At 45.4% G+C, this 21,444-nt stretch overlaps 1 protein-coding gene across 2 annotated transcripts in view; it reads left to right on the top strand.

Annotated features, from left to right (window-relative positions):
- GLI2 (GLI family zinc finger 2) overlaps positions 1-21,444 on the top strand; it is a 148,133-nt gene that overhangs the window by 116,174 nt on the left and 10,515 nt on the right. For both annotated transcript variants that reach the window (XM_026852896.1, XM_026852897.1), the window contains 6 exons: positions 1,764-1,977; positions 3,594-3,707; positions 7,151-7,282; positions 10,944-11,093; positions 14,758-14,922; positions 19,295-19,576. In XM_026852896.1, coding sequence (XP_026708697.1) covers positions 1,764-1,977; positions 3,594-3,707; positions 7,151-7,282; positions 10,944-11,093; positions 14,758-14,922; positions 19,295-19,576 — 1,057 coding nt within the window. The remainder of the gene's footprint in view (positions 1-1,763; positions 1,978-3,593; positions 3,708-7,150; positions 7,283-10,943; positions 11,094-14,757; positions 14,923-19,294; positions 19,577-21,444) is intronic.

The raw sequence follows: 21,444 nt of genomic DNA on the forward strand, positions 1-21,444 counted from the left end.
TTAGATCTAATTAACACTGATGTTGCAAAGCAAGGGTTTATAAAGATCATGCACTCCTAAAATTTGTAGGGGCAAACAGAGATATTGCTATTAGTAACTGTAACATTAATTTTATAAGTTACTTTATCCAGCAGCATCATTTAGAAACTGACTGTAAAATCTAACATAACACTAACTTAAACAAATTGCAACTCCTTGGCTGGTAGTCATGTTTTTCTAGTCTTTACTTGTTGTTGTTAATTGGGCATACCTGTAGCATCTCATCTTATACTCAGATTTTAAGCTTTTCAGAGTAGCATCCACTATTTTCAACAAATCAGCAGAGTGCAGAGTCTGACCCCAGTGGTCATTTGTTGGCTTCCAATGGAATAATTAAGTAATAATAAAGAATTTGAAACTTTTCTCAGTGTTCTAAAAGTGTATCTTAAATGTCAGTAATTGTAAAATGAGTTATGTAAATAACAAGGTAACTGTCAGCAAGTTGGGGTAAAAGAAATTTTTTGTTAATATTTTAACAGTGTCTTAGTGGTAGGAATTAAATCCTTTCTCACCCGCTCAGACCCAAATCTTAGTAGCACTCAGAAAGTAATTTTTGGACTTTGCTGTAACATAGTAAAGCTGGTCAGCAGCCTGCCATCACACCTCATTTGCTGCAGTGTGTATTTAACTTCCACAGCTCTTTTACACTGTAGTGATTTTTGCCCTTTATTCTTTTGGTCAAGTTGTCATTAACTGGTTTGGAACAGAAATACTAATTGTATGGTCACCAGCAATAAGTATTTTCTCTAAAAGCAAAATTGGAAATGAAGTGTGTTGCTAATTATGACCCTGTTCTCTGAGCACTCACACCGTGGGCAGTTTTAGTCATGCAAGAGAAAATACCATTAGCGTAAAGGTTCAGGGTAGCCACCTATTAAAAGTGGTAAATAATCAATTTTGGGGCTGAGAGTCTGTGGTTCCTGCATCAGCCACCTAGCGTACAGGGAACAGAGCATCTCCTGTGTTTCTCCATCTCTGCCAAGGGGATTCACCCCTGGGAATGAACCCCTTCTTTTCCAAATGCAGAACTTCATTTTTAATGCTGTCGGCTGCTGCATCCTGACTCAGACCTGTTGCCCCCCGTTAACACCCAAGCAGCCGGGAGCTGGTGGTGTTTCTGGTCACCGCTGACCTAGATCGGAGCTGAGCCAGTGACCTACATATGAAGGGTGACATACTTCAGCTGTGTCCTGAGCCAGCACTCCCCTCACCTGAATGCAGAGTAAATTGTATGGTTTTGGACTATGTTAAATGGATAGTACTTCATCCCCACTGTGATCTGTGCCAGGTGAGCCAGGTGATGCTGGTTTTTTTATATTCAGGGTAGCATAACCCCAAGGTTGCGAGTCTGCTGAATAGGTGTGCCTGGGAAAACCCGGGAGCCTTGGGGGCTGCAAAGCCAGATGTTTCCAAGTCCCATCCTCTTCTGCACTCCCTGCCAAGGGCTTTGGTTGTTTTTAAACACAGGAAGCACAGAAATTACAATCAGTCCAATACATGGGTCAAAATGATTCACAAGTTTGCTGAGGTGCACACAAGACAAATCCTGTCTTTGCAGTAAAGCAGGCTGTCAGGCTTATTGTGGCATTGAAGGCATCTAACTGGGGCATTGTAGCTTGTCTCCTGGAGTCTCCAGGAAGCCAAACTTAAATCAGTCGCTAGTTAATGTGATGAATATTGTTTAAAATAACTCCTTATTGTTTTTCTTCCTCCTATTGCTGCAGTCCAGCATTCAGTTTCCCCCACCCCATTAACCCCGTGACGTACCAGCAGATACTGACCCAACAGAGAGGCCTGAGCTCAGCCTTTGGACACACTCCTCCCCTGATCCAGCCATCCCCGACTTTCCCTCCACGGCAGCACATGGCAGTCATCTCTGTCAACCCACCGCCAGCACAGATCAGCAGCAACAGCAACTGCATCTCTGACTCCAGCCAGGTAGGAACGGCCATCCTGGCTCTCTGTGCACAGCACACAGGGAGATAGAGGCACAGTCATCATGGACTGAGCACTTCCCTTCATGGTGGCTGTGAGCTCTTTTTACTCAGACTCCCCCTTTACATCGCTTTTTCTTCCTCCTGGCAAAGCTTCTCTGGACTAGTCAGAGCCAGATTTTGCACCCACTTCCCTTTCTTGCACACACACGTACCTACCCATGCAGGGACCAAAGGCCTTGATCCATCAAAACATTGAACATGATATGCCGGGTCATCCCAGGCAGCAAATCTCCTTGAACACGTGTTATCTGCTGTTGAAATCGAGGGAATTCTGCACATGCTGGAGTGTTTTGCCAGTTGAGCACCCAAGCACTGTGAACCAGGCTTTATCAGTTTCTTCACGAATCCCTCCTTCCTTTTTCCTACTGACATGAATCATGCCAATGTTTTTAAAACACTTTATTCCTTTCCTCTTTAACAAATAAATGCATCCTACCTAGGACCTCTAGCCATTTTACTTATTGTTTCTTCATTTTTAGTAGTGCCTCTCTACGGTATCCACGCTGTTGATTTTTACTGTTAAGGTTTGCAAAACCAGAGGCCAGATTTTGAAAACTAGGAATGCCACGATGTGTGTGAAATCCCACAACTCAAATGTGTCCTTTCAAAGACCTGTGAGTTCACACAGGCACACGTATCTCTGCACAAGCCCTCCCCATGCACAGGGTTAGTGAATATGTCTGGCACATGTTTAATCATTTTTCCTTCCTATTTTCATTCCTTGGAAGTTTAAATTGCAGTTGCTTTCTCCCCAAAGACTTATTTCACCTCATTTCACACCCGTTTCAAATTGTTGTTTTAGTTGTATCATACTGAACTTTTCAGACTGGTTTATTGTTTTAGGGCTTCTCATGGCTGCTGTGCTGCAAACTCTGTTTGTTATTGAAGGTTATTTGATTGATTGATTTTGTTTTCTTCTTAGGAACTGGCTACCAAAATAATGTGGCTGGCAGGAATTATGCCTCTGTTTAATAACTTGCAGGACCAATCTTGAGCAATTAACAAGAGTGTATTTAAAATGCTAATGCTCCAATTTTATGCACATACAATGGGATGTTTTTTCTCCTGAAGTTGTTCTCATTTTTTAAGAGCTTAGCAAAATATACACATAGCCTTTCATGCACCCAGCACGCCAGAGCCCTCACATGTAACCAGAGCCCCCCACTCCCCCCAGGAGTTCATTTTCTCAACAAATCATTTCATCGTATTGAGAAATAAAATCCTAGCTTGGGTGGGGGTTGCATAAGGTTTTGATGCTTGGACAGGGACTGGATTGCTCTGAAATGGAGTGACAGCAGCAAGGCCAAGATCACTGGTAAGCTTGCAGAAGCCGATGCTGCCCTTGATGCTTCCCTTCTTCCATCTCTCTGACTTGAACAAACCCACACAGGCTAGGTTTTCATGTGAAACCCGGGCCAGCAGGCCAATAGCGTGCTGTCCCCTGTCACTTCTGAAATTCAATCTTGTTTTTAAGTTAATTTTAAACGAGGAAGTGGGCTGCAGTGTGTCTCTCATCCCAAACCCCAGTGCCATATCTCATATGGTTTTCTTTCCTAGAGCAAGCAGAGCAGCGAGTCAGCCGTGAGCAGCACAGTCAATCCAGTAATTAACAAGCGCAGCAAAGTCAAGACTGAAGTCGAGGGCTTGCCCCCAGCATCCCCAACCACACAGGTAACTTTCCTGGTGCAAGACATGTTGTGGGGCCAAGGCACTGAGCTGCTGGGTCTAGTTGTCTTTGAGAACGATACTCTTGGCACCTTTTGCTGCAGCTGGGAGCAAGGCATCAAAGTCTGCCAGGCAGGCAGGTGTCTCCTGGAGCATGAAGCCCAGCAAGGCTCAGGGCAGAGCTGCAGTGACTTAGTGAAGCATTCGATGGGTGCTTGGGACTCGGCTTGCTGTTGCTGTACTTAGATAGGAGAAAAAGGGAGGGAATATTTCAAGTGTGATAATTTAAAAATGATACCTGAGTTTTCTGCACTACAAAGCAAGCAGCATTAGTGACTCAGAGCAAACATAGATTATGAGGGAATCTTGCATGTAGGTAGAAAGCTTGCAAAAAAAGGACGACTTCTGGATTCAACAAGAATTGCTCCTAGAAACATCCTTTACACTGGTGACACAACATTTGACACCAAGAAGGGCCCAAAGGCTTTTGCTTTCTTTCCAGAGCTCTGTGATTGCAAACTGTTTAATGGCTGACAGTATCCATCTGACCGTCCTTTATCACAACTGTAAACTATCAGGAGTGCTCTGGGCACTTCATTTTCATGAAATATTAGGCTGTGTTATTGTCAAGTGAATGGAAGAGTTGATGACAAATTTCTCCTTCTGCCCTGGTTCAGGAGCAGGTCTCAGCATGATGCATGGGGACAACAACGTGTGCAGTCATCAGGGGGCTGGTAAAATTGATGAAGATAGCATATCAGGGAAAGATAAACATGCTGTAGTCAGCACGATTAGGGCAAAGAGGCACCTCTCTGGAGCTTTGAGTTTAGGAGCACATCTACACGCTGCTGCAAAAGCATATGCCCCGAAAACCAATCTGGCTACCACCCAGGCTAATAGGGCCACGTGTTTATTTCTTGCAGCAAATGAAAAAAGATTTGAAAACCATCACTGCCTTTCTCAAAGCATCTGTAGCAGAGGGGATGTGGGACAGACAGCTGCTCACTCAGTGGCTGTCATCCTCCGTTCTCTGCTCTGATGTGAAGAGATGTGCACCTATCTGCAGGGAGCACTTGGATGACATCAGCCCAGCTCACCCCTGCAGCCATGCCCCAGAGTTTCATCCACTGGGTTTTATGGTGAAATAAACACTAAAAGAAGTGGTGGTGGGGGGGGGTAAAGTGGTGCAAAGAGGTTTGATTAGAATAGCAAGGTGAAATTAAGAGAAAGAAAATACACACTGGTCATCTAGTAATTCCTAATGAGGAGATCTGTGATGTAATACCCCAAGGGAAATGTAGGCTGCACGTCTTGCAGCATTTCAGTATTGACTGGGAAATTACTGGAAAGTACCTTGTAAGAGACAGCCCATTCTTGGCAAGGAGATCAGGTTAGAAGTCTGAATGTAGTGGGTGTCTCCTCTTCAGTTGGTCTAAGTGACAGCAACTTGTTAAATTTGGAGATTCCTGTTCTGCAGGGGACTGTGCTGAAAAGTTGAGTTACAGTCAGTTAATTATTGATTGATATATTTCTTGCAAAGTATGAAGCTCATCCATCCCAAAAAAAGCATACATGTGTGTGTTTTGTTTTGGAAATGCTGTACTGGAAACGCCTTGTGAGTTGTGGTTTGGGTGTTTAAAATCCTTGGCTAGACAGTATCTCCCATGATGGCTTGTGCTATAAAAAATGCAATCCAGACAAGATTTGTGGGACACAGTGGAGCACCCAGCATGAGGGACCTGAGTTACTGTGCTCTTACAATGCCACAATAGCTTCAGTAGAGATTCAGATTAACATTGAACTAGCCAAAAAAACAAGTCAAGCCTCTTCAACAAATTAAAATGGTTTCAATTCCTTTTTTCCAATAGAAAGTATACAAATTTTGGCAAAATAAGTTTTCTAGTAGAAAATTTCATTTTTCCAGAGACCACACTTTGCATGGAGAGAAACATTTCAACACAAATAATCTTCACAGCTCAACCAAATAGGAATTACAAGAAAAAGAAGCTGCTGTTTGAACTTTCTCAGACTATTGCTCTGGGCTCTGATATAGTTTGAATCTCCAGAAGTCATTCTGTAAATTACTACAGCTTCTTATCCCAAGAGCCAACTTACAATGTTTTTTTTTTTTAAATTAAGAGCTAATTAAATCAGATCTCTTCCTCTACATATCTAAACTTTTGAATTTAAAAGTCACAGCTGGCATGTATGTCATGAGCTAGTTAATGAAAACTGTTGAACTTTCATACCGTACATCTCACTTTCCAAGCCATATAATGCCATCAAGTCACTGTTCATTGCAGTCTCTCAGTAGGGCATTGGGAAGGTGTTGGTGGGGAAGGAGATGGCAGACCGAAGGTCCATTTGGGCAGGTCAGAGGCAGTTTGAGATGGGTCTGGCTGTGTCTACACACTTATGGGGCCAACTGGAGCATCAGATTATGAGGAACAGCATCTGATGTGGTCAGTCACCCCAGACGCTCCTGTCTAAAGCTGCCCCATAGGCGGGATGCTGGGCAGTAGTAGTAATTGAAAGGAAAGGGAATGAGGGGGGTCAAAACCTGCAGGGTTTTTATTGTTAAATTCCCATCCCAATATTGGCTGCTGATTGCCTTGTCTGTAGTGCAAGTGTCCAACACACACAGAGCTGACAGTTGTCCTTACCTCTGGATTGTACTAATTATGTTGTATGTTACACTGTTGTGTAGGTGCCAATGCTTGAATCCTCATAGCAGCCATAAAAAAATCTTCTGTGCTTCATTTAGCACTGAGGAGATGCCAGACAGAGAAGTTAAGGAGAGAGCTCACAGCATAGCCAGCATTAAACTAACTCATTTATGAGTCCAGAGCCCCTGGAGCTCCACTCTGCAACCCACTCATCATGGGGTCTTCTCAAATTTGTCGATCTCAGAGGAGTGCTTTGGGGGCTCACAGCTTTGTCCCTGTGGAGCACCCTGAAGGCATAAATCTTTGGGTAAGGGTTAGGCATAATTTTCTCATCTATTGAAAGATGCAGAAAACAGGACCCCCCTTTCCCAACCCATGTCAGATGAGTGCAGTAACCACTAGGATTTGACTGCTCTGTGGTTTCTTCATGGTCAGTATTTCCCTACTCCCCCCAGATCAGAAGTTTTGCTCCAGCAAAGGACAAAACCAAAGGTCAAAAGCCAGCCTTTTCCTTTCTCCAGCCTTTCCTGGGACTGCCCGTGGTCTGGCTGGAGCCAGCCACTGCTGCAACTGTGGCTTCAGGGTGCTTCGTGTCTTGTCATTAACTCTGATCCATCTCTACCAAAACTCTGTAACTCATTATTTCACAGTAATCAAGGATGTTATGTTGCCACAGTGAGCATGGTTTTGTGATCAGTTGATACTTGCCCTGTAATCTATGAGTGACGGAGGAATTTAGATGAAAGAAGTTCACCTTATACAATGCACCGTTGTGTGTTGCAGGAGCATCTGACAGACCTGAAAGAAGACCTAGATAAGGATGAATGTAAACAGGAGCCTGAGGTTATTTATGAGACGAACTGTCACTGGGAAGGGTGCACAAAGGAATATGACACTCAAGAGCAGCTCGTCCATGTGAGTAATGGTTGGGAGGAAACCCCAGCAATAAATTTGGGTTTCTGTGTATTTGTCCTCATTTTTTATCACTAGCTGCTGTACAGCTAGAGCTCACTCTGGGAGCCACTAAAGGTGCAAATCAGAGATACGGTGTGTAAACACTGCCAAAGCAGGTCACTGCTCCCTGAGGAGTTTAGCTGCAAGAAGCCTCTCATAGATTATTTGATGTTTCTCTCTTCTCAGCTGCTGAGGCTGCAGTTTCAGTCTCCGTTGTGCATGACCCAATGGCAGAAGGCTCTGTGCAAAGGACCTGATCACAAAACAGAGAAGAGCACTAAGCCCTTCCCTCTGCGCTGGCCATATTCAATGAGCTTCCCCACACACCTACAGCAGCTATGGGTCAGGGATCATCCATATTGTCCCCAGTCCTTGTCCAGGCCATGAAAGCATTTTATACTGCTGTGATGTGAGCTGTGGGGCCATATCTCTTAGAGGCTGTTGACCTGCTCAGCTCATGACTCCCACAAAAACAGAGCACTTCCACAGTTTGGAGACGTGCTCCAATGTCTCCATCAGGGCCCAAAATATAGAAAGTGGGTTGATTTTTTAAAAATTGGAAATAGAGCTTCTATGATCACAGTGATGTCCCCAAACTGGTGTCAAAACTCTCTGAAGGATGCCCAAACTAAGTTATTAATCAGATTTTCAGTTCTAATTAATTCCAAGAACCTTTTGTGTGCTTTGCTTCACCTGGGAATCCACCGTTTGGTTTCCTCTGGATGCTGGGGTCATCAAATCCCTCAAACTTGGAGCAAGTACCTGTGAAATTAGACATGATCTGTGTCTGAGCCCCATCCTGCCCCCAGCCCAGTGCCCTCTCAGTCCTCATTTTGGGTTTCTGGTGTGAGCCCCATTTGTTTGAAGCCAGCCCAGAGCTGCTGGGAATTCACCAGCCCAGCAACCCTGTTGCTTGCAGCAAAATGTTGGATTGAAAATTTTTTGTGACAGGACTAGCTATCTTCTCCTTTCCCTTTAGCCTTTTACTGCCTTCCTCAGATAGGTTCCATGCCTGCCAGGGGCCACCCATGTGTGGCTCACGTGTAGCCCTTTTCCTGAGGGCTCATGTCAGCTCTCACCCTTTTTTATATCTCTTAATTTTAGTCATGTTTAGATGCCACCAAGTAGGCATCAGTCTCAATTTCCCCAAGCTCAGCATGCAAACATTATCATAGCCCAGAGGGACCAACTCTGAATGATAATTTTGGGTATATGCTCTTCTTCCATCTAAGGCTAACACCTGCCTGCCTCTGCCAGAAGTCACTGGTTCAGTGCAGCAAGTCCTTGAGAGTAGACAGATATGGAAATGGTTTTCAGGGCCAAATGAGTGATAAGGTGCTTAATGGGTTGCACATTGCATGCCACAGGGCGTTGCTTTTCTGGGGTTAAACCACAGCAGCCCTGTCAGATAGGCAGGGCTCACATTTGTCCAGCAGTGTTTGCATGTTTCTCTCTCAGATGTAAGAAAAACTCTTTAATTGTGCCCAGAGCAAAGTGCAGGGCAGATCCAAGCAGCTCAGCACAATTTATTTCCAGAGAAAACCCAAAGAAAAATATTTGACAAAACGTCCAAGATTTTCCTAAATTTGGAAGGTTATAAAAATGGAGATTTCTGTACTATGATTACTAGCAACATGGGGTTTTGGATTTGGGATGCCCAAAATATACATGTAAATGAAATACAGATGTCGTGGGCCAACTTCTGAGAAGGTGGCATCCCACTGTGCATGGAAAAACTCTAGTTTGTGTGCAGAGCAAAGTACCTGGGTGTGAAGGGTCCATTCTCCATACCACAGTGAGCAGTGTGCCTGTGGGAGAAGTGCGTGTCAGTGGGGAGCAGCAGAAGTGAGGACATATTTTTGCAAGCACCACTGCTGCTCCCAGCCTCAAAGGTCACACTCAATTTGAGAGAAGCCCAGGCAAAGCCTCTGGCCAGGTGGGGGTTTCATGGGGGCTATATAGCCATAGCTGCAGTGTGGTGAATTGTACAACTGCTCCTCCACCGTGTGATGGGAAGCAGATGTTGCCCAGAAGTGAGTTGATATGCCTGAAGGGGGACTACAGTCCCTCTCCCATAAATGTGTCTTCCTCTGGCCCAAGCAGAACCAAACAGGCAAGCCTGCGCACTCCCTCCCTCCTAGCACTGCCATGCATAGTCTTGATTGCAAGTCAGACTCCCACACAAACAGAGCCAGGCGATACATCTTCCCCATCTGGTCTGGACGTGGTTTAGTGTGTCCTTAGGTCTCCTGGGGGGTTCACCAGATTTCCACCATCTGAGGCTAAAATCTCACACTGATGCCATGTTATAAAACCAGAACTATAGGCAGCTGAGCTCCAAACCCATACAAAACCTCTCCCAAACTTAGCCTACCCTGACCCTCCTGACACATGGCTTTGGCTCTCAGTGTTTACCCATGGTGCCCAAGGGATCAGCTGAGTGCCCCTGGGTAGACTTGGTGCCAGAAGCAGAAGGTCCCTGTCCCCAGGATTAGGCCACAGCACATGGAGCATTGGGGCTGGATTCGGTAGGGACTTTGAAGGTTAGTGACTCTGTTTTAATGCGGTTCTGTGTCCTTGGGCTGCTTTGCCACCCCGAGAAAGTCTGATCCTGAGCCACAACATGTGTGCCTGGCCTTGGCCGGGGGGTTGAAGGCGGAGACTGGAAAAAAATCTCAGCGCAAAAAAACCCAAAATCCAAACCCAAAGTGGTTTATTTTAGGATTTCCTGTCAGTGAATGTCTGCTGAAAACACAGGAGCGAGGACAGGCATTATTTTTGGCAGCAAGACCCCATTCAGAGAGACAAGGCCACCACAAGAACAGTGTTGCCGATGGGCTGGTCTCTGTCTCTGTTTATTTTTGGCAGGACTTCATCTGCCCTGGGCTGGGAAAAAGTGACCCTCATCTTCCTCCCAGGGTGGATGAAGGCACCATTCTGGGTCTGGGTTTTCAACACCCCAGCACAGGATTTCACCGACCTGAGCAATTAGCAGTAATTGAGGCTGCTGAGCTTTCCCTGGCGCATAGCTTGCAGATGCTGTCATTTCCTGCCAGCTGCCAGCACAGGAGAGCAGGTGGATGTGTTAGGGCCGTCGTATGGGCTGGCGTGCAAGCAGGCTTAGAATCATAGAACTGTAGAATCATTTAGTTGGAAAAGACCTTTAAGATCACCAAGTCTAACTGAGGCTTGTCTCCTCCTCTCCCGCATCCTCCAGCAGTGCCCAAGGAAAAGGGTCCCAGCTGCGTAAATGAGGCACAGGAGGGTTTGGCAGAGACAAAAATGACACTGTCATCCTACCCAACAGTGGCATCAGGCAGACCAGGAGACGCTGAGAGGGCTTCTCTCTCCCTGGCACCATGGGTCCCTGTTGCTTTTTCAAACCTCCTGTTTATAGCTTTTTTGGACCCAGTGCCTGGGTGCTGTGCGTGTTCTCCTGCAGGCCCCACCAGATTGCAGAGCTGGCTCCCATGTCCGTGGTGTTATCTGTGCACCTGGGGCCCAGGTGCAGTGCCTGACCACAGGCACTGGGGAGGGAACGGCTGGCTTTCAGAGCACCCTGCGTGCTTTGCTGGCATCAGCTCTTCCAGAAGTGACCTGCTTCTCCCTTCTCTCCTACTAGCACATCAACAATGATCACATCCATGGGGAGAAGAAGGAGTTTGTCTGCCGCTGGCAGGACTGCACGCGGGAGCAGAAGCCCTTCAAGGCTCAGTACATGTTGGTGGTGCACATGCGAAGGCACACCGGAGAGAAGCCACACAAGTGCACGGTGAGCTGGCAGGGACACATGGTGCATCTCAGCTTGGCAAGTAGGACGCTGGACTCTGGTGGTCACGTGAATGTGTGTGCAGACACAGGCATGGCTTCAAGCAGTGATCTCCCAGGGTACCTGCTGGCACCCAGCTCAGGGCCAATCCAGCCCTCCATGTCCAGGTTATAGCTACTTGCAGGTTACACGCTGGGGATGGGGCAAGTGGTCAGGAGGGTGGTTGACGTGTTGGTGGGTAAAACTGCATTTCCTTGAGGAAAATTTGTTCAGCTCTACCAGAGGGATCCAGAGTGACTCAGGACAAGTCCACCTGAGGTAGAAAACCAGCCAATTTAGTTGCTTACATCCAAGAAGGAAATCCAGTAACCCCACACTGTGCGGAACCACCTAACCTTGGTTGTGTCTAATCCAGCATCAGCCAGTACTGCTGCTGGGTCTGCAAGTTTCCCTCACCCAGGTACTCAAGTGTGCACACAAGCCTTCCAGCCTGGGGAGCTGGGCTAACACCTCCTGCCTCTGCTTTCTTAATCCAGAGGTGAAGTCAACTCCTGGGTGTTTAAACCCCAAGAGGAGCTCAGTCCCCAGTCTTCCTACATGCAAGCAGCACTATGCCTGGTGTTAAACATGGCCTGAGGAAGAACATGGGGTGCTGTTTTGTATCTCAGCCCTGTGGGTACAGGCTCATCTAGCACGTGGGGGAGCTAGGCTCACCTCCTCAGCCTTGAGATATTAAAGCCTATATCTGCCCTCACACATGGAGTCTTCCACTGCGCTGCTGGCAGATGTGGGGCAGCCAAGGATGCCTGATGGCGGGCACAAGAGAGAAGCATGCTGTGGAGTTTAGTGGCTGTGGCCAACTTCTGGGAAAGGAGAGGTGTTCACCATCTCCTTCCACATATGCTTCAGCTCTTTTCCCTCCCAAAGGTCCATCCCTATCTTTTGATATCCTCTGCTCCCTGCCTTCTCCTCCTGCCAGTTTTTCACACCTCCTCCACTGTCAGCATTATGCCATTCCTCTCCCTGGAGTCTCAGATGAGTGTCTCTGCTCAGCAGATGTGTGAGCCTTCCTCCCATATCTTCCTCCTCTTCTGTTGCATTAGTCGCTTCCAGCCCTGCTCCCTCCCTGGCTCTGCCCCAGCTCCTGCTTACAAATATTAGGATATGTATGATTTGCTTGCTGCATGACTCCTTTATCAATCTTCCAGCCCTGCGTTCATTTAATTTAGAGCATAAGCTCCCCAGGGCACAGGGCCATGTCCTTTGTTTTAATCTTCTTAAGCACTTTGACCAGTTCTAGTGCTTTACCAATCTTCCTTAAATGTACCAAGGAATATTGATCGTTAGTGTGTTACAAAGTGAGTGGTGAGGGAAAGTCTAGCCCTGCCCTTGCAGGTAGAGGGACTCGGAAGACAAAAAGCATGAGGGACTGCCTCCTTCTCAGTGCTGTAATGGAGCAGGAAAAAGCACCACCACACAATCCTGCCTCTTTCAAGCCTCAGTTGTATCACACTGGAGCAATGCCACAACTGTGTGTGTTTGAGTCTCAGGTCATCCTCTACCTGCTGGAGAGCTGCAGTCCCTTCATGTGTGATATGTTGCAGCAGGTCTCCCCAAACTGGAGTACCACCGGTTTCCAACTGCCTGGGATACATCGCAGCTCTGCAGACTGTGCCCTTCTGTGGCAGAGCATTCCTTGTTCAAGTCTGGCAGTGATTTTTTAAAGCACCATTTGTTTCGGACAAGAAGTTTGTGGTGTACAGAAAGCTACAGATGAGCCCAGTTGCAGCCTGGGATTCGGATAAGGTTTATTTCAACAGATGACAGACAGAACTCCCACTGACATAATCAAATCCACGCGTAAGAGTGGGAACAACTGCTTTGAACATGCACAGGCTGCTTTACTGAGAAGCTCTTATTTGAAAATGTGGCCTCAGTACTTTTGCTCTTAATAACTGCATTCTTGTGTCAGCATCCAGTAAAACCAGAATGGACACATGAGTTGCCACATGCTGAGTTCCCTTTGTTTTCCAGCAAGTGGAATGATGTAGTTCAATAACTCTAAGCGACTTGAGTTGTAAAGGACTGTTTGCACAGGGCAAGAGAAGAAGGAGGTATACTGTGCTACCTCAAAGTTGTGGCATGTTCTATGGGCCAGATGGACTAATAAAAGTTGTCTGAGGAAGGGGAACTGGATCCATCCCACTCCAACAAAGCTGTAGAAAGAATCAGCTCTTGCAGGATGTTCCTACTTTTGCCCTTATGTCCTTAAGTTTGCCTTATGTCCACCGTCCCTATGCTAGACCTTAAAGGGAAGCTTAAGTAACCCTACTTCTTCTACAGCGCAACAAAGTTATATGAGATCAACCTGTGCCTACTTGCTTCATGGGTTTCATGGGCTGCATGTTTGCCTTACTCTGTAGCAGTGCTGGCAAGCTGTATGCCCATGGAGCACAAGGGGACAGGTACTGTTGCTAATGCATGTAGCTGCCTTTGGCCTCTGCCCAGAAGGGCAAGATCTCTGGACACAAAGGACCACTCAGCTGCCCACGGGGAAATCAGACACAGCTGTGGCATGACCTGTCTTGTTATGACACCAGTTTCTTCACTGGCCAAATCTCAAACATAACAAGTCCTGTCACATCTGGATTGAACTTGTAGACACATTTAAGTGATCTGACTAATATACAAAAGTTTGTGGCTTGCATACATTACTACAGGAGGGGCTGATTGTTGAAATTTAAAGTGTGTTTTAAGGTGCTTGCATATGAACAGCAAGTGAAGCATTTAGCTAGAATTTGGAAGTGAGCTTTGCATTTCTTAAAGCCTCTTCTGGTGTTTGTATGTTCCCATTTATTTTGTAAAGAGCTTTTAAGATGACCTGTTTGGTTTGAAGTGAAATCCTCCCATGCTGTAGACCGGGCAGGTGCAGGGAGAAGCCTCTAGACCAGCCAGAGTGGAGGATGGCAGGACTTAACATCAGCCAGAGCCTCATCATGTCTCCCAAGCTGCTCCTTCTCACTGTGTGGGCAGCTGGTTTCCTTCCAGGAGGAAAGTTCCTAGCCTGTTTTGTCATCCAAAAATCCATCTGTCTTCAAGATTGAGAGTCTTGTTTTTTAAACTGGTAATGTCAGACAGCCTGACCACAGCATCCTTCAAGAGTAGACCCAAGCTGTAATTTGGGAAACTTTAAAGCTTGCTAGATTTCTGCATGTGTGTTAGAGAATGGTCTGGTATTTCCAGCACTGATACTAGTGAAGTTGCAAGGCTGGTCAAACCATCAAGAATCCATCAGTTCTCTGGGTGGGAAGGAGAAGGCCTCTGTTTCTGAGTGTGTTAGCTGCAGAGGAATGTCAGGAGGGGCTAAGAAAGCCCTGGGAGGAGTGGAGGGGTGTTCAACCCTGCTGGAAAAAAAGAGTCTCTTGTTGAAATGTCAGGTGGGTACCCAACAATGAGCAGCACCTTAAATATGACTCACTACTGAAATTCTCAGCCTGCCTATGGAAGCGAATTCTCCCAACAAAGTGGATGTTGTTCTCTAAAACACAAGCCCTTTAAAGGGAAGGAAAAAAAGAAAGAATGAGAAACAGATGAGAAAGGTTTAGGCAGGGGGAAAACCAAATTTTTCTGGTTAATTAATCACTCCTCTTGTGTTTTTTTATTTTAGTTTGAGGGTTGCTCCAAAGCCTATTCCCGCCTGGAAAACTTAAAGACACACCTGAGGTCCCACACTGGAGAAAAACCCTATGTCTGTGAACATGAAGGCTGCAATAAAGCCTTTTCCAATGCCTCGGACAGAGCCAAGCACCAGAACAGGACGCATTCCAATGAGGTAAGCCTGGGCTCACCACAGCTCAACGGAGTGTTTTTTTTTTTTAATTTTGCTGACAATAAACATACACTTTACACGCTGGACTCATGTAAAAAGAAACCTACTGTAATGAGAGGTTTTTCTTATTTTTTAATGGGATTTATTTTGCTAGAGAGCCAGACCACATTAGCTTTATATTTATAAAAGCCATGTTTGAAATCATAAACAGATGTTAAAGTATGCAAACTTTTTAATCGGCTTTGGAAATTAAAGCAAGCATTTTCCAAATTTATAATTTTTAATAGCACAAATAGGATTGTACAGTTGTGCATGTGGTGTTTAATATTACTGTAGAGTAGACTTGCAGTAGTATAACAGCTATCCTGGATCCTGACGCTGTGAAAATAATACTCCCTCCATCGTTTGATGTACAATGATAGAGCACAATGCAATGCTTTGTTAACCTTGGCTAATTAAGACTCACTATTAGTAGTTGGGGAGCAGAGGAAATTGCCTTTATTGTAACGCATGTGATGGTCTGTTGCAATCAACCACGGCCGACGATTGAAATTTATATTACCACTAATTAGCTGACAGGGGAAGAAAAAACAACACTCCAAAGTTCTAATAGTGTTTGCAGCCATGAGGAATTCAGTCTGTAGCCTAATTTGCAACAGTTAAATATAGGCTATTGGAGAATGGAACACAATTGCCATGGATGACAGCTTATTAAAGCAATGCTGTGTCTACAAAGGGTTTGTTGGGAGTATTTCTATCTCTGGCATAACATCAGTCAGTGATAACCAAAGCTCTGGAGGTTTCAGAGATTCTGTTGGAGTCAGAATAAGGACTCAAAGTTGGCATGATGCTGAGGTGGACCAAATGAATGATCTGGATCCCAGTGTTATTTGAATTGTTTTGTGTATGAACTCAGATGTCAGGATTGTCCTTTACCAGTGAGCCACTTCCAAGCAGGACACAGGTTAAAATCAACCCATATCTGCACTGACACTGAGTAGCTTGGGGTTGGTTTAAGGCTACACTGAGCTTGAGGCCAGGAGGGACCAACAAAACATGCAACTTTGACTAAAACATAATTTACTCTCTGTTGAAGCTTATTCCCCTGAAAGGTAGGCAGTCGTGATCTCAGGTATCACAAATTGCTTGTTTTCCAGCCCTGGATGCTTTCTCTGCTTTCCTCCAGTGCTGGATCCAATGTCCCTTTCATTTTTGCTATTTCCACCTCATAACACTACAGTGTTAAGTCACTCTCCATTTTCTCTCTCATAAGCTAAATAAGTTAATCAAACCATTGAAGATTCCCATTACTGCAGCATTTTTTCCTGTCCTTAATCAGTTTTGCATCTCTCTTCCATCCTTAAGGATTCTCATGTAGATCAAGACTGCTGGTACAACTTTCAGTGCTGGATACAGACTCTGCTCAGTTTGTGCACACTGAAGCAGTATGTGAGCTATTTTTTGCCCATAGATCACTTGAGCTTAGATCTCTAGAGCTTTTCCAGGATCCTTCCTAGGCAGGCCAGAGTTTTCCTTCTGTTGGGCCAGCTGGTGTCCTGCATGTGGAATTCTGACTTTGGCTGTGTTATTAATTGTCATTTCTTTGATGGCTTCAATTTCCCAAGTGATACAAATTAGAAGTTTTACTGGAGCTGGGATAATTCCTCACTTTGTCTGAGCAGAGCTTGAACACACTTGAAGGTCTGCTCTTTTGGGTTCCCATTGTGCCAGAAGGTGAGGCTGTAGGGCAGGAGCATCCAACTCCTTGTCTATGGCAGACCCTCATCTAATAGGCTGACATTTGGCACAGGCTGCATCCAACAACACAAATTAAAGACTCAGATAACAGATAGGGATTTTATCTTCTGCTGTTGCTTCTCCTGGAGGATGCCAAAGCCTCCTCAGGTGCAGAAGCAGCATGGAGGATTTGTACCAGACCTGCTGAGCCTTATCTCTGGAACTACATGGCACTACATGATCTTACATTGTGTGATCATACTCATTCCTGAAATGCCATTCAGTTCTCCTTGATGCAACAGAGGCATACCCCAATATTTGTGGGAGATCTCTAGGCTGCACATAACAGCTCTCTGGGCCATATGTTTGCCACCCTCTTTTTGAGGAACATATGACATGATCCTTTGCAACAGATGACAGCCCTCAAGGGCAAAGCTTATTGCACTGGGCAGCAGGCCCAGGTGGGGGTCCTGCAACTAGCCATGACCAGCGGGTTAGCAAACTGCACTGAGACCTTGGCTCACAAAACCACATGGATCCAAAGCAGAAGTCTGTGGCTGTGAATATTTCCCAGTACCCATTGGTAACTCTACTGTGGTTCCTAGCTACCTACTAAATATTTTCCTCTGTATGCAGTGATTACTTGGGATACACCACAGTTTCAGAGTTAGTCATCCATGTCTCCTCTAAGGGGGAAGTTCCAGGTTCCCTGTATTTTTCTCAGTCATTGTGTGAAAGGATGTAGGTGTATGGTCCAAACATGCTGAAGTTCAAGGCTGGGGATATATTACCAGACTGGCTTTTGTTTGACTGTTGAAATGTCACATACAATATTTCATTTTAAACTTTCAGTGACTATTTGAATCCTTTTGGGGATGCCTTCAAAGGTATTCCTTGGAAAAGGGCTTTTATCCTGTGACCACTCTTCAGTGCATACACAAAGTAGTGGCAGGAGTTCGCGGCCAGCCAAAGGCTCAGAGTGGTGCTTTCTCCATTTCAAACTAAACAAGGGTAAAATGCAGAAATTCAGTTCTACTGAGTACCTGGGAAGTTCTCCAGTTCTCCCACCCTAAAGAGTATCATGTTGTATGTGTATGGGAGTAGGAGGGAGGCATCTGAGATACCTAAATTGTTGCCTTCACTAGGGCATACACTTCATTAGATGTCAGAATCTGGATAACCCAGGGGATATATGAAGGCATGCCAACAAACAGCATTTGTGTTCAGTTCAGTTGCAGGAAGTATGGCCTGATGAAGAGGATGGTTGTACCCCATTAGGTGGAGTGTCTGCTGGCCAAGCAACAGTGATGGTGTTACTCTATTTACTGGTTTCTGAAAAAATCAGAACTATTTGGCCTAAAGAGTCTTTTTAAAAATCCTTGAACTGTTATATGTAGGGTTTTTAGCATGTGTGGTGGGGATTCTGTTCTTTAGAATAGGTTTTAATAGCAGCAGTATTTCTATAATGCCTCTTCCAAAAGGCTGCAGAAGATTTATAAACAAACTATTTTACTTTTTGTGCTTTGGTTTACCCAGCTTTAAAATACATTGAATATTTACCTCAGTGGGGTGTTATGAGAATTTAGTTTGTTCAAAGTGAAGTGCCAAGATCAGACAGGAAGCATGCTTTTGAATAAAAACCAGACTTTCAGTGTTTTTCATGTGATGATGCTGGCTTTCTGCAAAGAATATATACTCCTTTGTATTTTTTCACTTAAGCTTCTGGACAAAATTACAAAACAGATTAAAAAAAAGAGTAAGAATGGTCATTTTGGGTAGCCTTCAAACATGTATCTGGGTTTTTTCATGGATCTATCCTGGTGTGTTGGCAGAAAAATACTTAGTGTAGTTGTGAGGCTGAAAGCAGAGCTTGTGATGAATTCAGAGCTTCCAGCACAGCAGCACCAGCTCAAACAACTGCAGCGCTAATACACGTTGGAATTGGAAACTCAATTTAAAAAAAAAAAAAAGTTAGAAGAGGAAAAGTATCTGTTTGCTGACTTCTGTTTTCAGAAGCATGGCTTCAGCCTTGTTTTCCTGTGGCAATCAATGATTCATGAATTCGGGACTAGAGTGCTATCATCTGAAAAAAACATTGCATGCCTGTGGTTTGTTTTGCACAATAACAGATTTCAAGGTGACAGGTGCTGGAGTGGTATGATGGATTGGGTAGGGTGAATCCAGTCTGGCTTGGTTTCACTGGAATTCCATCAGCCAGAAGGTCTCAGACATTTTCTCGGTGTAGACCCCACCTTAGCAGAGAGAATGTGTTATGGCCAGTCCCCTACATCACCTCCCTTCCATCCGTAATCAGGAAACATTCCTGTGGCCACCCGAGCAAATACATACATGGAAAAGTAATATTAGGAAAGTATTTCATGAATTCTTAGCTGTCTTTTAATCCAGAAACTGAAAACAAGGAGTTTAGCCAACATCAAATGACTAGCCAGGTCCATGTGGATCAGCAGCAGCCCATATATCACATCTTAGAGATCTTAGTCTTTCAGAACCCTGTGGAGCAGATGCTTCATATTTTGCTGCCAACCACTATGCTCATTGTGTTTTCTTGGCCAATACACTGTACCTGGAATATTTGGACTTGTTCTAAATATAACCCAAGATTTGTTTGTATTGACAGAAACCCTACGTCTGTAAAATACCTGGCTGCACAAAGCGATACACAGACCCTAGTTCCCTCAGGAAACACGTCAAGACCGTGCACGGGCCTGATGCCCACGTCACGAAGAAGCAGCGCAACGATGTTCACCCGAGGCCACCCCCGCTCAAGGAAAATGGGGACAATGAGGCAAGCGCCAAACAGAGCAGCAAGATTTCAGAGGAGAGCCCTGAGGCCAACAGCACCACGAGGAGCATGGAGGATTGCTTACAAGTCAAAACGATAAAAACAGAGAATTCTGTGGTAAGAGCAGTAGCTCTTGGCAGAAATGATGTGGCCACTAATTTCTCTGATGCAATGGGGGCATGAAGCATTTGCATGCCATTTACTTCTCTGGGCACTTGCCCTTTACCTGCCAACACCCTAGAGTTCAAGTCCAAAGATGAAACTGCAGGTCAGGGCACAGTCCAGTACATTCTGCACTTTCCTACCCAGCATCACAAATTCCCACCCTCAGTAGTCATGGGAGCCCACATGATGCCCAGTGTTGAGCTTGGCCTTCCTGTGCTGTGAAAGTAGGTAAAACTCAGAGTGTTGTGGTCAAATGAGCCTTACCTACCTCATCAGTTTAAACTGAGCAACAAGCATAGGGCACAGATTGATGAATACTTCTTGAAGCAGAAGTCCTGGCTTAAGCAATCCCTTTTCTCCTCCTCCCTGCACCTTTCACTGTTTTTCTTTCCAGGCTGCTGCTGCACAGCAGTTTTACTGGCACAACTCTTGTGAGCTGTCTCATGAAGCCAGTGGGGATAAAAGTAGCTGGTTTATTTTTCTTGGGTATCTTAAACAAGCTCAGTTCCTCAGTCCTGTCCACCATACACAGAAGCACAGAATTGCTGGGGTTGGCAGGGACCTCTTGAGATCGTCTAGTCTGACCTCCCTGCTCAAGCAAGGTGGGCTAGAACAGATTGCTCAGGAGTACACGAGTTCAATACACAACCTTCAGCTGCCACAGAAAATTGTAAGATGATGGGGCAGGGGAGCAAAACCAGGAATAAACGCCACAGAAAATTGTAAGATGATGGGGCAGGGGAGCAAAACCAGGAATAAACATGTGATCTATGCTGTGGACCACAGAGTACGGGCTTGCAGTCAACCATGATCATGCTTTACAGCACCATGAGTGGCCTCGAGCTGAAGCAAAGACCATTTATCAGTCTTCTGGCCATTACAGCAACTCCACAGCAGGCAGTAGTGTGGCCGATGGTGCTAACGAGGTGTGTACAGTGATGGGCCCAAGCACATTGAAGCCTCTTACACCCCATGCAGAAAGCTCACCTGCTCGTCAGTGCACCACTGCTGGTGGAGGAGATCGAGCATTGCAATGCATGGGTTACTTTTACCTTTTGATGTTTCTCTTCACCTTCATACCCAAAGTTCTGGTCTGCTGCACCAGCTCAGAGTGGGGCAGTGTATGGGCTGGATACAGCAAAAAAGACCTTCACCTGCAAAGGAGTGTGTTCACATAGTCTCCAGACTTCTCACTAGAGCTGAAAGGACTTTGAGCTCCAAAATATATATTTTCTTGATTTCAATCCAGGCAAAAAGATTGTTATTCCTATGAAACAACATGCCCTGGAGCTACAAAGATTTTCTAAAAAAAAAGTTAAGGGATAAGTTGTTGGACAAATTACTAATGATCAGCATGTTTCAGTTAGGAAACAATTGAGTATTTTCACATCCAAAATGTCTAATTGACTAAAGGAACAGTTTTACGGTGATGAGGCTCTGTACTGGGTTACAAAAACTGAGTGTGAGAACCACTGGACAGAATGACCTCTCTCCAATACTCTTCCTCTGTGTTTTGTTTGGGTTTTTTTATGAAAACACAGACACAATCACGGCTTCCCACCCCATTTCTCCCAAAGGTGTGGGATTGTTTTCCTACGGCTCTGTGCTCCCAGGGTCGCAGCCAAGCCATTTTGCTGGCAGCAAGGCCGTGAGTCGGATGTTCCTCTCTGCTCTCCCCATCCAGCACTGCGTACTTCACTCGTGCACGTCTAATGGGCAGCACCTGACCTGGCGGGCCCACATCCAACACCTGTTTCCTGGTTAAGGTCAGGGTGGTGGGAGGGGTGACATGCTTCATTTGTTCCCATCACTCCAAGGCC

Source organism: Athene cunicularia, assembly GCF_003259725.1.
Source record: "Athene cunicularia isolate RWA chromosome 7 unlocalized genomic scaffold, athCun1 chr7_part1, whole genome shotgun sequence".
NCBI lineage: Eukaryota > Metazoa > Chordata > Aves > Strigiformes > Strigidae > Athene > Athene cunicularia.